At 56.6% G+C, this 16198-nt stretch overlaps 2 protein-coding genes across 3 annotated transcripts in view; one reads left to right on the top strand and one right to left on the bottom strand.

Moving 5' to 3' along the window:
- ATP2C2 (ATPase secretory pathway Ca2+ transporting 2) overlaps positions 1–1587 on the top strand; it is a 62659-nt gene extending 61072 nt beyond the window's left edge. Inside the window, exons 26-27 of the mRNA XM_042917930.1 lie at positions 103–244; positions 1290–1587. Of these exons, the coding sequence (XP_042773864.1) occupies positions 103–244; positions 1290–1408 (261 nt within the window). The 3' untranslated portion in view covers positions 1409–1587. The remainder of the gene's footprint in view (positions 1–102; positions 245–1289) is intronic.
- Positions 189–16198, bottom strand: part of MEAK7 (MTOR associated protein, eak-7 homolog) — a 29217-nt gene continuing 13207 nt past the window's right edge. The window contains exons 6-12 of one of the 2 annotated variants that reach the window (XM_042917949.1): positions 13705–13823; positions 12090–12269; positions 9928–11421; positions 4193–5982; positions 1523–1622; positions 888–1348; positions 189–626 (exon numbers count right to left, since the gene is read on the bottom strand). In XM_042917949.1, coding sequence (XP_042773883.1) covers positions 11308–11421; positions 12090–12269; positions 13705–13823 — 413 coding nt within the window. In that variant the 3' untranslated portion in view covers positions 189–626; positions 888–1348; positions 1523–1622; positions 4193–5982; positions 9928–11307. Of the gene's footprint in view, positions 627–887; positions 1349–1522; positions 1623–4192; positions 5983–9773; positions 11422–12089; positions 12270–13704; positions 13824–16198 lie in introns of those variants that run through there. The other variant, XM_042917947.1, reaches the window with a different exon arrangement.

Consider the following 16198-nt stretch of genomic DNA (forward strand, 5'->3'; position numbering starts at 1 on the left):
GGGGACGAATGGTGCGGCCGCGGCCCGAGTAGGCCTCTGTAAGCATCGCCGTCTGAGCCGTGGCTTGTGACCCGGCTGACACGTGCCCTTCTCCTCCCACAGACCAAGCTGATATTTGAGATCGGCTTTCTGCGGAACCCCATGTTCCTGTACTCGGTGCTGGGCTCCATTCTGGGCCAGCTGGCCGTGATTTACATCCCGCCCCTGCAGAAGATCTTCCAGACGGAGAACCTGGGTGCCCTCGGTGAGTGGGCGGGGACGTGAGGGGTCAGCAGAGGCCGGCACCTGCCGCCGGGGCGCCGACATGCGGTTTTCCAGGTGCGAAGTCCCTACGTGTGCCCGGCCGGCCGCACGGGGTGGGAGGGCGATGTGATGGGGTCATGGAGTACACGGGGAACCAGAGGATGAGGCACCTCCACCGGGAGGGCCACCGGGGGCAGAAGGGGACACGGCCTCCCGGCCCCCCCGTCCCAGGGCTGGCGGCTCAGAGCGACGCAGCAAGGCCCCGGGGGCTGCACCATGGCGGGTCACAGTCCGGGCTCATTCTGCCCCCGCTGGCAGGGGGCTCGTGGGTCTTGGGCGCCCGCTGACCCCAAGACAGGGAGCGGGCCACCCAGCAGCTCGGGCTAAACACAACATGATTCAATGACCGCGGCCGTCCAGGGCCCCGAGCGCACCTGCCCCGGGGTGGAACCTGGGGCTCCCCTGCCTCCCCACCCAGGCGGACGCGATTCCAGCCTTTTCTTTGTGAGCTGCCTGGGGTGACTGGCCGCCTTTGCCTGAAGCTAACAGAGCACACAAGTGGGAGGAGGGGAGGGGTGGGGGGAGGAGGGGAGGGGTGGGGGGAGGAGGGTACCTGAGCAACAGCAGTGACCGGAGCCACTTACGTGGTGGGAGCCAGCAGGGGGGGAGGCCGGCGTAGGTCATGGCCACAGGTCATGACACGGTCGGTTCGGAGGTGCTGGACACGACTGCTCAGAGCACGAGGCCGGGGTGGGGGGTGTCTGCCCTCAGGATGGATGGGGGAGGGTCCTGTTACTGCCGGAGGGGGTAGCGCACCCCCACCCCAGCCCCGAGCCCCCTGGAAGGACGGGGTGGTCCTGTGGAGCTGCACGGACATCCGTCCCTCCCGGGACGGGAAGTCCTGGTCCTCGGCTCCCGGGTCCTCGCCCCTCGGGTCCTCGCCCCTCACCTCTGGGCTCTCTGCGAGCAAAGCCGAGACGTGGGGAAGGGCGCCTCAGGGTGGCACCGTGCACTCTGACCCCCATCTTCTTTTCACCTTTTTGCAGACTTGTTGCTTTTAACCGCACTGGCTTCATCCGTGTTCATTTTGTCAGAGCTGCTCAAACTATGCGAAAAGTTCTGTTCCAGAGCCGAGAAAGCCCAGGTTCACCAGGAAGATGCATAGCGGCCCCCGCCTGCGTCCAACCCCTCAATAATCTATATTTTTATGTGACTGTGGCCCTCCCCCAGGCCCCCTCCCGAGGCACGCTTTTAGGACACCGTGTGGTAGGTCCCTCACCTGATCTGCTTCTTGGGAAACCGGCAGGAAGCCTGGGCCCGGGCCCGCGTCCACCCCAACCTCTCCGGCTGAGCTCTGGAGACCGCACGGCAACACCTTGCTATTTATTAAATCACAGTGATTTTTCTTAACCACGTCTGCCCACGTATTTGTGCCACAGCAGCTCCCGCACGAGGAAGAGGCCTCGTGTCCTCGACCGTAAAGTGGGGGGCTTTGTACCCTTTTGTTAAGGGCTCTGCAGGTGCCTGGTAAGTGGTTTTCCTACGGGTGGCCCCGGGGGGATCCCCACGCAGCCATTCGTTCACGACCCACCCATCTAGGGCAAGAGAGTCACGCCCCGGTGGCCTCAGCGAAGGCCTGGCCTTTTCCCTCTGGAACCGGGACCGGGGTGCTTGCCAGCCCCCTGAGCGTGAGCCCCCGGGGCCGGTCTTACCACAGGCCTGTCCGCCCAGCTCCAAGATGGCAGAGCCCACAGGGGGCAGGAACCGGCCACGCAGACCCAGCCGTGGAGCCCCAGCTTTCGTGAAATGAGGCCACGGCTGTAACCCCGCCCCCCAGTTATTAGCCTTTTCCAGAGAAACCCAACCAACAGGAGGGGGAGGGAATAGAGACTTGTTTTAACAAAGTGACCCACGCGACTGTCAGGCTGGCCCGTCCCCTGTGTTCGGGCAGGCGGGGTCTCCCGGGCAGCTCCAGGCAGAGACGGGCTCCCCTCCTCCTCCGGGATCCCGGACCCTTCTCTTAAGCCTTTAAGGGACTGGATGAGGCTCACCCGCCCTCTGAAGGCAACCCGCTCTCTTCAAAGTTTACCGATATAAATGTTAATCACCCCCGAGAAACAGAGCTCATGGGAACATCTAGACTACTGTTTGGCCCCACGGCTGGGCGAAATTGACCCACAAAATAACCCTCACACCAGCCACGGTGGCTGTGAGGCCGGCCATCTGGGCCAGGCCAGGGTGAGGGAGGTCAGAGTGGACCCCTGCAGCTGCCAGGCAGAGTTCCGATTCCTTGGAAGTAGGATTTACGGCCTGGGTTGCACTGTCCTCTGCAGCCCCCACACATGACCCCACAGCTAAATGGGGACACGCACATGTGCCGGGCCCGCAGAAACATGATCGAGAGGCTGCCTGGAGGGGGAGGCCACTCGCACAAGGATGGTACCTGCCCAGCAGCTGCCAACCCTTGATGACCCCTCAGAGAGACAGGCCGACACCTGCCCCGCGCACAAGCCTGTGCACAGCTCGACTCTGAGTCAGGACGCGTCCAAGCAACGTGCTTCCCCTTAAAAAATAATCAAGACCCACCCCGGCCGACCGATACTTAGACTACGACATCAGAAAGTACCCTTCACCCGTATTTCTACCGTCCACGATAGCCCGAGGTAGATTGCAAATTAAGAGATGAAATAAACAAGTGCTAAGGGGAAACAACTAAAAACTAGACACAACGCCAACCATCAAGTCCAACGAATACGTCAGACTATACAGGCATCTTTTCATCAAAATACAGAAGACTTAGCCGGATTTCCACTTGTAAAACACCCACCCATCAACAGCAAAGGGACATTCACCAAAATACACAGAGGAAAGAGCAGAGATCAGTGAAGTCAACGACGCGGGTAGAAATCAAAAGCTCGTTCTTTGAAAATACCAATAAGATCGCCAGTCTTGCTAAAGGTTTACCAAAGGGAGACACACATGACCTCTGTTAGGAACGGAGGGGGTCTATCATGAGAGCCCCCTCCAGTGAATTCACAAGTTAGAGGAAATGAACCAGTTCCTTGAAAACCACAAGCTACTAACACGCACTGAAAAGGCAGGAACCCGAGTAATCCTAGAACGTGTGAGGACAGGGATGTAGTTAAAACCGATCCCCCAAAAAAGAAACCTTGTGACTTCTAAGACACCAATCCAGAAGCAAGTTAATGAAGAAAAGATGGTCATTTCAGCTAATGGTGTGGGGACAGACATCTGCGGCCGAGAAAAGCCACCCTCGACTCAGACCTCACGCCCGCCACACAAATGAACTCAACATGAGCCACAGGCCAAAACAGAAAAACGGGGCAGAAGAATCCTTGGGATCCGGGTTAGGCAGAGTTCTTAGACATGACCCCACAAGACCATCCCTAAAAGGTAAGAAAATTTGAGAAAATACCCTGTAGGGGAATTACTGGATCACACAGTAATTCTATTTTTAATTTTGTGAGGAACCAAAGAGAACAAAAATGCTCATTCAAAAAGATATATACAACCCTATGTTTACTGCAGCATTATTTACAATAGCTGAGATACGAATCAGCCCCGATGTCCTTCGGTCGATGAATGGATCAAGATGTGGGGTACACACACACACACACACACACACACACACACACACACACACACACTGGAAGAGTACTCAGCCATAAAAAGAATGAAATCTTGCCATTTGCAGCTACACGGGTGCCTAGAGAGTATAACGCTAAGTGAAATAAGTCAGACAAAGACACGTGTCCTATGATTTCGCGCCTAAGTGCAGTCAAAACCAAACAAACGAACGAACAAAGAACAAAAGAGACAAACCAAAAGTCAGGCTCTTAACTCCAGAGAACAAACTGATGTCACTGGAGGGAGGGGAGGGCGGGGAAATGGGTGAAACAGGTGAAGGGGATTATGGGTAAGGACTTACCATGAGACGCACGGGGTGACGTACAGAAGGGCTGAGTCACCGTCTTGTACACCTGCAACTAACATCACTCTGCAATCCAACTATACTGGAATTAAAAAAAAAAAATTTAGGTACAGACCTTAAAGAACTCCAAGAAATATAGAGAATTGTTGAATCATTGTGCTCTATACCTGCAACTAACCTAACATGGTAAATGAGGCTTGAATAAAAAAAAAAAAAAAAAAGTTTTTTTAATCCAGGAAAAAAAACTAACTGATTCCACCAAAAGTGAAAGCATTTTGCCCATGAAAGTCACTAGTGGAGAGAATTTAAAAAAAAAAAAAAAAAAAGACTGGAAAATACGTATTTTCAAATCACAAACCCAACAATCGACTCTGATCCAAAATTAAAAAAAAAAAAAAATTAAAATTTAACAAAAAAAAACAGAAAAAGGGCACAAGCTCTTAAGAGGGCATAGAGGCAGTAAACACACCTCTCCGAACGGCTAAAAACATGCCCAGGACGCTGAGGGCGCGAGGATGTGGGACAACCGGTGCCCGGACATGTCGCAGGGCGGGGAGGTACCACAGCCGCTCTGGAGAACAGGCTGATGGCGTCCCATCTGGTCAAACACACGCTTAGCCTGTGACCCAGCCTCGCCACTCTAGGCACAGACCCTCGTGCCCACGGCAGCGTCACTCGTAAGAGCCGCATCTTACAACCACCCACGCCTCCTTCTGCCAACGAGCGGCCCCCCCACAGTGGAGGGCTCAGGAGCGTCCACGTCGCATCCTGGGTGTGTCCCCTGGGTGTCACGCCGAGTGGCAGAAACCCGTCTTACTGGTGACGTATGGTACGGTTCCATTTATACCTAACATCCTCGAAGTGACAATTAAGGTGACAGAGTGGATGACAGGTTGTCAGGGGTCAGCGTTAGGAGGGCGGGACTGGAAGAGGGGGAGCAGGAAGGAGTTTGGGAGGCAAATGGGACAGTTCTGGATCCTGACTGTAGCGAGGGTCACGTCAATCTCTACACGTGATCAAGTTTCCCAGGACTGATGGCAGGGGTCCCCAAGACCACCGTCGGGCTCAGTGAGGATGACCAGAAACTCTGTTCTTGGAACACTGCCGGTCCACCCCGCGGCTGGCGCTGATGTGTATCCTCCCCCGTAACAAGCCTGACCAACAGCCCAACAGGTTTCGGTGAGTTCTGTCTCTTCAGCAAACTGTCCAACCTGAGGGCGACTTGGGGGGCCCTCGGACCGCGTAGTGGGTGTCGGGAGGCTTGGGCAGACTTTGCCATCTGGAAGACTGTGCCCCTAGCCTTGAGTGTGCCTGAAAGCAGGGGCTTTGGAAAAACTGGCGGCATTCGAATAAGGTCTATGCGTCGTTGCTAATATCGTGCCGATGCCAGTGTCCTGCTTGGGTGGCTGTGCTCTGATTAGGGAAGATGTTTTCATTAGGCGAAGCTGGGAGAGGAGCGCCCAGGAACTCTCAGCACCGGTTTTGCAGCCTCTAGGTCGATTCAAGTTACGTCAAAATAAAGTTTATAAGAAAAAAAAGACTCCGAAAAATCAAGCTAAAATATACCAGGCAAACTCCAAGCAACACACACAGCGGCGTGACATCATTAACGGCAGGCAAGATTAAGATCGAGGCCAAAAGCATGAGGGAAGGCAGGGCAGGGAATTCAACGAGATATATTCACCACTGAAAATCCAACGGGCACACGGCAACTCGACATCCACACTCACAGGGCGCCGTACGGCAAATGTAGGAAGACACACAGGGAATTCATTCAGGGACTCTACCTGGTCACAGCAAAGGGCACAACTAAAACCACAATCCCAAGTAGACAGGACATAGGTGACTCCCCTAATTACTATTTATTAAAACTGAAAGTGAACAGCCCCATTTGTAGGAGAATTCTCCAGCCCACAAAAATTTTTAAACTCTTGGCTCCAAGTGGAAAGCTCTGAGTACGGGGGCGCCTGGGGGGGTGCTCAGTCGGTTGAGCCTCCGACTTCGGCTCAGGTCACGATCTCACGGTTCGTGAGTTCGAGCCCCGCGTCGGGCCCTGTGCTGACGGCTCGGAGCCTGGAGCCTGCTTCGGATGCTGCGTCTCCCTCTGTCTGCCCCTCCCCTGTGTGTGTGTCTCTCTAAGAGAAATAAAGATTTAACAAAATCTAGAAGCCAACCACGAACACAGAACACATCTATCAGAGTCTATAGAGTATTACCAAAGAAGGCGGAGCTCAAAGAGAAAAGTGATACCTCTATATACGCATTTACTTCCATTCTTCATGTAGGAACTTAACAATCAACTCAAATTAGAAAAAGAAACAAACAGCAGGAGATACTATAAAAGCAAAATTAATTTAAAAGAAAAACAGAATTGCTACAACATAATGTAGGAAAAATGGAAGTAAAAAGCCACAGCTCAAAAGATTTCACGTAACTGGTCAAACGTACGTAAGTTAACTTGAAAACTTGCATAAGATGAAAAACTTACCAGGATATAAAAAATCGTCAGAATTGATTTTATTCTTAACCGACTGAGCCCCCCAGACGCCCCAGACTAACCTATTTCAACACACAAGTACTGAACCCAGTCGAACTGAATTCACACATTCGAGGCTTGGCAGTTTAAATACAAACCAGCTTGGGGCGCCTGGGTGGCTTAGTCGGTTCAGCGTCTGACTTCAGCTCAGGTCATGATCTCGCAGTGAGTTCGAGCCCCACGTCGGGCTCTGTGCTGACAGCTCAGAGCCCGGAGCCTGCTTCGGATGCTGTGTCTCCCTCTCTCTCTGCCCCTCCCCTGCTCACGCTCTGTCTCTGTCTGTCTCAAATAAAAACATTTAAAAAATTAAAGAAAAAATAAATACAAACACTGCTCAGCAGCTGGAGCCCTACTGATTTGGGTTCCTTATTTAAGAGGGAAAACCTTTTTATAACATTCCCCATCTAGACGGAAACTTTTAACGTAAATACAGATGGATCCTTCCTTTACGTGGAAATGTATCTGAAAAGCACCGTGCTTCACGGTAAATGACCAGGTGCATTTCCATCAAAGTCAGGAATGGTGAGGGCCTATCACTGCTATTGAAGTTCTTAAAGAATTTGCTGATACAATTAAAAGAATAAAAGGCCTAGAAAGTGCAGAGTAGGGAAATTCTCCCCATTTCCAGGTACACAATCGTTAACAATTGCATTCAACACGCTGTATGTACCTACCTCGCAAACTTGCACAGACTCCTGTATCCGTCAGATCTCAATAAGGCTGGACGGAAAAAGAAGAAATCACAGGGCCAAAACACTAAGCCTGGGGACTCCTTACAAAGGCCCACTCTCAGGTCCCTCCCCAGCCCTGCCATCTGCACCTCAGGAGGCTTTCTAGAGAATTCTGAGGCCCAAGGTTCAAAACCCCCAGACCAAAGAATTCAGCAAGGTAGCTGGGGTACAAAACTAGGTAGAAAGATCAAGGGCTTTCCTATGTTTAAACAATCCTCAGGAGGAAAAAAAAAAATCCATATACAGTGCCGATCCCAACGACAAAATCTACATCGCAAACTTCGATGTTCCCATCCTCGGGGACAGGAGGAAGCCACATCCGCCAGATGTCTGCCCTGCCTGTGCCAATCTACGTTCGATGCGGTCTCCAACATGCAACCATCAAACTTTTTAGAAGGGTTACCAGCCGTCGGAGAAAAATCAACAGGCAGGCATAGGGAGGAACATTCCAAAAGAAACCCGGAAGTCATCGGGGAACAGCTCTGGCATTTTTTATCACAAAACACCACGACTTAAAGCATGAGGTAGAGACTCAAGTTCAAAGAGACACTCAGGTGATGAGAGAGACAGTAGAACTTCTAAGTCAGTGGGAGAGAAATGTACCACTTAATATAAAAGATACTGGAATTTATTTTGGGACAAGATAGAGGTACATTTGAAAATACGTTTTGAATGGGGGCGCCTGGGTGGCTCAGTCGGTTAAGCATCGGCTCTGGCTCAGGTCACGATCTCGCGGTCTGTGGGTTCGAGCCCCGCGTCGGGCTCTGGGCTGACGGCTCGGAGCCTGGAGCCCGCGTCGGAGTCTGTGTCTCCCTCTCTCTCTGCCCCTCCCCTGCTCACGCTCTCCCTCTGTCTCAAAAATAAATAACACATTAAAAAAAAAACAACCTTAAATACGTTTTGAATGGATCAAAAATTTAGAAGGAAAAATGCAAAGCAGAGGGGCAGCAGCAGAAAACAGGATTTTTTTTTTTTTACATCACAGAGTGGGCACAAAACTTTCCAAGCATACCACTAATCTCAGAAGCCGTCAGAGGAAACGCTGGCCAAATGGGACAAAATGCGAAATTCACATATAGAAAAATCAAGTCCGACAAACTGGAGAAAAATACTTGGCATGCAAGTCACCAGCTACTTTGCTTCGTTCCAAAAAGCACTCTTGCACATCATTCAGAAGAAAACCGACACCCTAGGACACCAGGAGGGCAGGACACAGACGGCTTTTGAAAAAATAAAGCTGAGACGTGATCAGGTCCACGAAAACGAAGTTTTAACACAGTGTCCACACCAATGCAGCAAACAGGTGCTCCCGTACGGCAGGGCTATAAAACCTCAAAAGAGGTTGGCTCATGTGTCAGCCTCTAAAGGGGCATTTTTTGGATCCAACCATTCAACTTCTAAGAGTTTCTTCTTCCCGACAAAAATCACAGATGGGGAGACTCAGTGATCTCCACCAAAAAAAATTAAGTGCAGGGGACACGCCGTCGCGGAAAACACAGTGACGCCGGGTGTGCAAGGAGTCCCCTCGTGGTTTTCTCATGAGTGGCTCTGCCTCCCGGGGAGGAAAAGAGCTGGACGGAGATGTAAGCCTGCGTGTTTCAAGCTTCCTTACCGTGTACACCTCTGGCCATTTTTTTAAGTAAAGGAAACGCGGTGGGGAAAAAGCTAACAGTAGCCATGGTCGCACCACAAACGACATGCTTTTGCCTCCTCCTTCGAGCACCTTCTGGGGCCCTCATTGGTCTTCACTCAAGGGGAAACCACGGGTCCCCAATTCTTACTCCTGTTGCACCAAGGAACCAACTCTTCATTCGTTAAAACCACATGCTTCCCAGGCCCGGTGGCGCGTGTGCAGAGAGCAGGTCTGTGTGCGGAGAGCCTCGCACCAAAAGAGGTCACCGGAAGGCTGAACGCCCCCCCCCCCACCCCGACCCCAGGCTGCCGAGCGCCCGGAGGCGCCCGCCCTTCCTCGTGTGAGGGTGCCGTCTTGGGAGACAGACCCTGGGCTGTAATCTGAACTCTGATGAGAATGAGCACAAGGAAGGAAAGCAGGCCGACCAAGTCTGACCCTCTCTGACAGCCACAAACAGAGGCAGCAGCGAAGGTATTTAAGGTACAGATACCAACAGACCTGTTATTAGTAAGGTATGGAGTTGCATTGACAAAAAAAATATTTTTTATATTTGTTCCTTTTGGAGAGAGACAGAGCGTGAGTGGGGGAGGGGCAGAGAGGGGGAGACACAGAATCGGAAGCAGGCTCCAGGCTCCGAGCTGTCGGCACAGAGCCCGACGCGGGGCTCGAACCCACGAACCTTGACATGGTGACCCGGGCTGAAGTCGGACGCCCGACCGACTGAGCCACCCAGGCGCCCCTAGTTTCCTTTCCGTGAAAGCAAATTCCTCAACAAACGGAAGGTGCAGGACCTACCTAACTCTTCGGATTTACGGTAATAAATAGAACTTACTACAGAGAGATCTGAGGATCCTAATGTCCTGTGCCTGGGATCCCAGCAGCTGAGGACAGCATACAACGTACCAGAGGAGCTTATTAAAAGCCGGCTTTTTTAAGCAGAATCAGCAGTGACTAAGTCTGTGTCAGACTTAGTCTGACAGCAGAGCACTGTCCCTCTGCGCGCTGGCCAGACACGCGCGTGCCTTCTGGAAGCTAGGTTGCAAGGCCCCCTGCTTGGCCGGGGGGTAACTGCCGAGTGTAAAGTTGGAGGAGCCTCCTGGCAGCAAAAGCAGAAGCTGAAAAATGCCCACAGCTCAGTTGACGACGGCTTAGAATCCGGCGATGTCGATCATAAGGGGTCACGTTCTTCGTCAGATCTGCAGAAGGTGAAAAGTCTACGGCGAGAGAGGCGAAGAAGAGATACGTGTTCTGGAGACGAGCACACAGCTCTTTGGGGAAGGACTTCTCAGTGAGGCTAGTTTCCTCCAGCCCGTCTCAGACACCGACCTAGATCCCAGTTAGCGGCCGGGGTCACTCGAGTTGGTTCAGAGTGAGTCCCTGCTATCGAATGGCCCGTCACCCCCCCCTCTGGGAGCTGCTCTGGGCCAGGGGGCGACACCGAGGAGGCGGTGCCAGGGTCAGGAACCCGGGTCAGTACTTCCCAGCGACTCACCACCAGTCTATGCGACGGGACGTGGCGGGGCTTCCGCCCTGCCCACGTTTAAATCGGTGACAGAACCACACCTCGGCAGTGATCCGTAGATCATGGCACAGGCTCCTTTAAAACCAGCTGAGAAGGACGGATGTGGAACCGGTTGCAAACCACTGAGGACCCGTCGCACGGGGACACCTGCTCTCTCCCGAGTCTTTGGCTCTCCCCGCCCCCACCCCTCCCAGCGCACTGTTTGTGCTGCTTTATCAACACAGAAATTTCATGTCAGGGGAAGCTACTCCCCAAAAGCGCGGAGACCCACACCCCAATGCCTCTGCCCTTGACCAGCTGAAATGCAACATCAAGGCACGGTTTCGGCTGCAGGGTCCTGAGCAGAGGCTAAGCACCCCCGGCATCTGGAACCCGTCCTGCGCTGCAGGAAGGCACGTGACCATCAAATGCCCACTCCAGCAGAGGCCTCGGCGTCTGTGTCCCCGGAATGCCTCGGCAAGAAACAACACAAGGACCAGGTTGCTGGCTCTCGGGACTTCTGGGAGAGGCATTGACCAGTCCGTATACGGCAGCAAAGGAATTTTACTGCGTTCCGGGTGGTCCCGGACGTGACCAGCATGGCTCTGTGTTGAACTTGAGCACGTGCGACAGAGGGAGGGGTCTGTAGGCTATGCCCTGCACAGGGCAGCCGGGATCCAGCTCTGGGGAGGCCCGAGCCCGGGGGGCTCCTCACTCATCCTCCGGGGCGTCCTGGAGCCCTTGGCTGTGGCGAGGGCGCCCGATGATCTCCAGCAGCGCCTGGGCCTCAGGGTCCACAGCCAGGATGCTCCTGTTCCTCTGGGCCTTGGGAAGAAGGGAAGGGAGGTGAGCATCTCCCCGACAGCCGGGGACAAGCAGGAACATCCTGCTGACTTCAAGCTCATGACAGCAGGATCAGTATCCCACTGTTGGCCACAAGGAGAACACAGTGGGGGCTCTGGCACCCTCAGTGAGGTGCCCCCCAGCCTGGGAACCATCATTGGGGGTCATGAGGGGCAGAGGGCCCATCGCAGGACCCTGGAACGAGAAGGAACCCCAGAGCCCCCTCATCTTGCAGACGGGCTGTGCACCCGCCCGGGGTTCCCACCTGGGGCAGGAACCTGTTCCAGAACCGGTTTCCTCTACCAAACCGCACGGAGCCCGACAGGACTCCGAGCTCTGCCCTTCACCCGCGGGCATCTCTCCGTCCAGCAGCAGCCGCTGGGAATGAGTTCCGGATAAAGCGCCTCCAGATGCAGGAGCACAGGGGCAGCGCGCAGAGAGCGGACAGACAGCACACGGAGAGACGACAGACGACATGCAGAGAGCAGAGACGCGGAGAGACAGGCGACACGTGGAGAGAGGAGCGATGGCCCACAGAGAGACGACATGCGACACGTGGAGAGGGGAGAGACAGCACGCGGAGTGCAGAGATGCAGGGAGGTGAGAGGGCCCGCGGAGACATGACACGCGGAGCGACGGCCCGCGCTCACCTGCTGCGAGCCCGGCGCCTCGCTCACTGCCCACACCTCCATCTTCTCAAACCGGAAGTCCTCCTGGGCGGACAGCTGAGGGCTGTGGTACGTGGTGCACTTGGGCTTGGCCTTGCTGTGTCCTTTCCCGAAATCGACATCAACCCACAGCCCAAAGTAATTGTGCTGTCCGCCCATGCCCTGCAGGGGGGTGGGGGCCGAGCGTCAGCGCCTCCTCCGTCCGACGCCCCGCCCGCACCTGCCTTAAGCCCCAGACGGAGACCAGGCGGCTCAGAGGCTCAGAGGCGGATGCGGTTTTCCTCCGCCTTTTTTAACTGCAAAACACACACACAGCGTGGAAATTTCAGCATCCCGGCACCCGTCCCAAGCCGCTAAGACGGTCATCGCAGCGCCTCCTCCCGGGGCCCAATGACAGCAGAGCAGGCCCAAAACCGGAGGCCACGGCCCCGAGACCCCAACCGCGAAAGGAGGAGGCGAGAGGTCAGCACGGATCCCGAGGTTGGAAAATCCGCGTCTGGACCCCCGGACAGGTGCCTGGCTCGCTCAGACCGGGACACTGCACGTCGCCTACGGGGTGCGGGCGACCGCAGGGACCAGACACAGGAAGCAGACCCGGGGCGACTCATGCCCGTTCTCTCCGCGCCCCTCCCCCCCCCCCCCCACGGTCACGCTCAGCAGGCGGCCGGGGGACCGAACTGCCAGTCAGTCTCCCCGATGAGCTTCCCCGACGTCCCCGCCACCTCCGCCCTCTGGCGCCCCTGGTGGCCGGCGACTGAAGTTGAGCGACAGACCACAGCAGGAGCTGCCGACTCTCAGGGCTGCCTCTCTCTCGGGCTGATTACTGAGGACCCACTGGGTGCTGCTCCGGAAACCACCCAACTGCCCTTTCCAGGGTCCTCAGGCGGCCCCGCGGGGGCCCTGCAGCAGCCTGGGAAGGAACACGGGGGCGTCTCCGTCGGGACAAGGTGGACCCGCGAGCACAGAGCTGGAGTTTCCCGAAAGCTGCTTTGTGTTAAGAAGCAGAGAAAAGAGACAGGCTGGGGAGCTGGCAGGGGACCCGTTTGTCACGCGAACCAAGCTGGCTCACAGGTACAGGTGGGGGCCCGTTGGTGGGCACCCGACCCAGCTCTCACTCCCCCCACCCACCCTTGGCCTTCACCCCCATCCTCTTCGTCCTGTGGCTCAGTCTCGGGCCGCAGCACAGAGCAGATAGTAGGTGTGTTCACCCTGACCGGAGCCCCGGTTTTGTGAGTCGCCCACTGACAATGCCCGATGGGTCCGGGGCCGGACCCAGGTCGGGGCGTGCCCCTCCCCCAGCTCATGGCCAGCCACAAAGGCCACAGGCCGGCCAGCTGACCCCAGGAAAATTGGCCGCGTCCACTGTTTGCACACCAGCCACTGACACACACCCCGACCGTGCAGGAGAGACTTCCGTCCCAGCTGTCACGCCAGCACAGAGACCCGTGCAGAATGAACACGGCCCACGCACGCGACCCAGCGCATACGGCTCCCCTGGCTCGTGGGGAGAGCGTCGGCCTGGGCACGTCGGGACTGGCCCCGCTGCGGGAAGGACAGCACCAAGGTGGCACATCCCCTGCTCTCCTCAAGTCCTTACCAGGCCGTTTGGGATGGTCTGCTGCCCGTGATTCAGGTACATGTAGTGGTCGTTGTAGCCCGTGGAGGTATACACAGCCATGCGGGGGGAGGTGGAGAACAGGAAGCACCTGTCGTCCCCTGAAAGTGAGCAGGGTGTGGACAAGCAGGGTCACCAATGTGAGCTGGGCACCAGGACAAGCAGGGACTACAAAAAAGCCACAGCTCACAAGGCAAACTCTGCACACAGGTCTTCCTGTGCCCCTGGAGCTCACCGCACACTGGGACTGTGGCCACCAGGGGTCAGTGGGCAGGTCCCAGACCCCGCAGAGGCCGGGCCTTCTCGCTGTCCCCCCACCAGCCCCCCACCTCCGGGCACCCAGAGGTGAGCTCAGGGCAGGGGTGGGGGGGGTGGTGGTGAGCATACCAGCGGCTTGCTGGGGACACCTTCCAGCTCTCACCAAGGAAGACAGAAGGGGAATCGGCCGCTGCTCCCCCACCGAGTACACTCAAGTCAAAAGAGCAGTCTCCCCTTCACGCAGGAGCCTCGCCAGCACAGCCCCCTCCAGTGGGCACGTGACACTGAGTGGATGTGTCCCCAGCCTGAAGGAATGCGTCCTCCGGGGGCGGGGGGGGGGAAAGCCTGCAGGTGCACAGCGGCCCCCGGGGCACTTGCGGCCGGAAAGGGAACACACGGGCTGCCGCGACCCTCTGCCTCCCCTCCGGGCACGAGTGTGGACGTGTGTGTGCCCCTCAGGGAAGACGGTGGTCAACACTCTGGAAATGACCAGCATCCTAAGGCTCAGGGTCTCCCTCCTGCCCGCAGCGATTTCCTCTCCACCAGCACCGTCAGCACCACGGACAGGGATGGAGGCCAGGGGGGCGGGGGGGGTTGCCCAGGGACCTCCCTGGGTGGGGACCAAACAAGGGATACTCCCCACAGTTGTGAGAACGCGGCCCTGAGGCCTGGCTCCCCGGGGACATTGTGAAGGCACCTGATATCAAATCACCTGTACAAGAAACTCAACAACCAGCTGCCAGTACTTTGGGGTCGGGCCGCTCACGACGTGGGAAGGAGCAGTCCGGCAGCATGAATGCTGAGGGTGGATATGAAAGGGGGTTCGAGTCCCAGAGGGCTCTGCGGGGCGGGGTGGGGGGGGATACCTCAGCTGGCAGAGTCTGGGCAGGAAACCCTTGGGCCTCCAATCCAGAGAGATCCACGAGGAGAGGGGGGTGGACCCAAGGTCACGAGGGACATCCTGAACCAGAGGCGGCTGAGAGAAAGCACTTCCCGGAGGAGGGACCCCGTGCTGGGACAAGACATGGGCAGGCAGGGAACCGAGGGGCCCCTGGCCACACTGCGGGGTTTGTGAGCGCCGGGGTCAGAGGACAAGACAGATGAGCCTGGGGCCACACGACAGAGGGCTTTACTCCAGGTGAAAGACTCCGGCTTGAGTCCATGGGCTTACGTAGCCCCAGAAGGCCAGGGTGTTTTCGGGCCGATGAACTGCCTGGTCCTACCCTGCTGCCCCGGGTGCCCGTGCAAGCATCACTTTGTCCTGCAACCCCAAGGCTGGCTTTCCACCAACACTTCCTTGGTCCCAGATGCTAAGCGAGGCGACAGGCCCACCAAGTGCACGTGGTCGGCAGCAGGGGGCCTCCTTCAAGGGCATCCGGGTGTGCTCTCGCGGGGAGGGCCGTGTCGGGAGGGCCACGTGGGGGCTCCCTCCCTAGGGGCGAAGGTCCAAGGAGTCATTATCGGCTGCAAAGCCGTCAAGCCACCAGAGAAGGCTCATCTAGGTCACGTCAGCGATACCCGCTACCCAAGGGACAGCCGTGGGTTCAGCACCTGCCACCACCCGCGGCGCTCACAGGCGGCCTTTCCGCGCAGCACCAGTTCGTGCGGTGCCGGGGAGCCCAGGCCAGGGAAGGCGAGCCCCCCGCCCAGCACCGGGGAGACCGTCTGCTCGGCCCAAAGCCGCCGGTCTGTCCACCGCACCACAGACACGTAAGCAAAACGGAAGCGACTCGGCAGCTGCTACGACACATCAGGCCCGCAACGTCAAGCAGTGAGGGCAGCTCCTGCGCTGAACCTGACCTGCGTCTGGGACGCGAGGCTGCCCTCTGCTGGACCTCTGCCCTCACGTCTCGGAACAGCACGGACTGGGGTTGGAAAGTTGGGAGCTGGCGTTTTTCCACCCTTCTTACTGAAGACTAAGCCCGTTCGGTAATAAAACATTAAAACCAGCGGAGACAGCCTGGAGTTAATGCCAAAGGGGCTGGGAGGGGCGGAAGCCCACGCGACTCATAGGCGTGTTCTTCCAAATGCTGAGGCCGAGCCCCCAACCGTGCGGACAGCACCTGTCACTCCCCCAAGGCCTTGAGCGGGGCCGGGCGGGGGGAGGATGCCCCATTCGTTCCCCCAGACACGGTGACAAGGAGGGTGGGGACGAGAGGTGAGCTAACGCAACAGGGCTGAGACTGCGGCCCCCAGAAGGGTCGCTCAGCCGCCATCT

Source organism: Panthera leo, chromosome E2 (genome assembly GCF_018350215.1).
Source record: "Panthera leo isolate Ple1 chromosome E2, P.leo_Ple1_pat1.1, whole genome shotgun sequence".
Lineage (NCBI taxonomy): Eukaryota > Metazoa > Chordata > Mammalia > Carnivora > Felidae > Panthera > Panthera leo.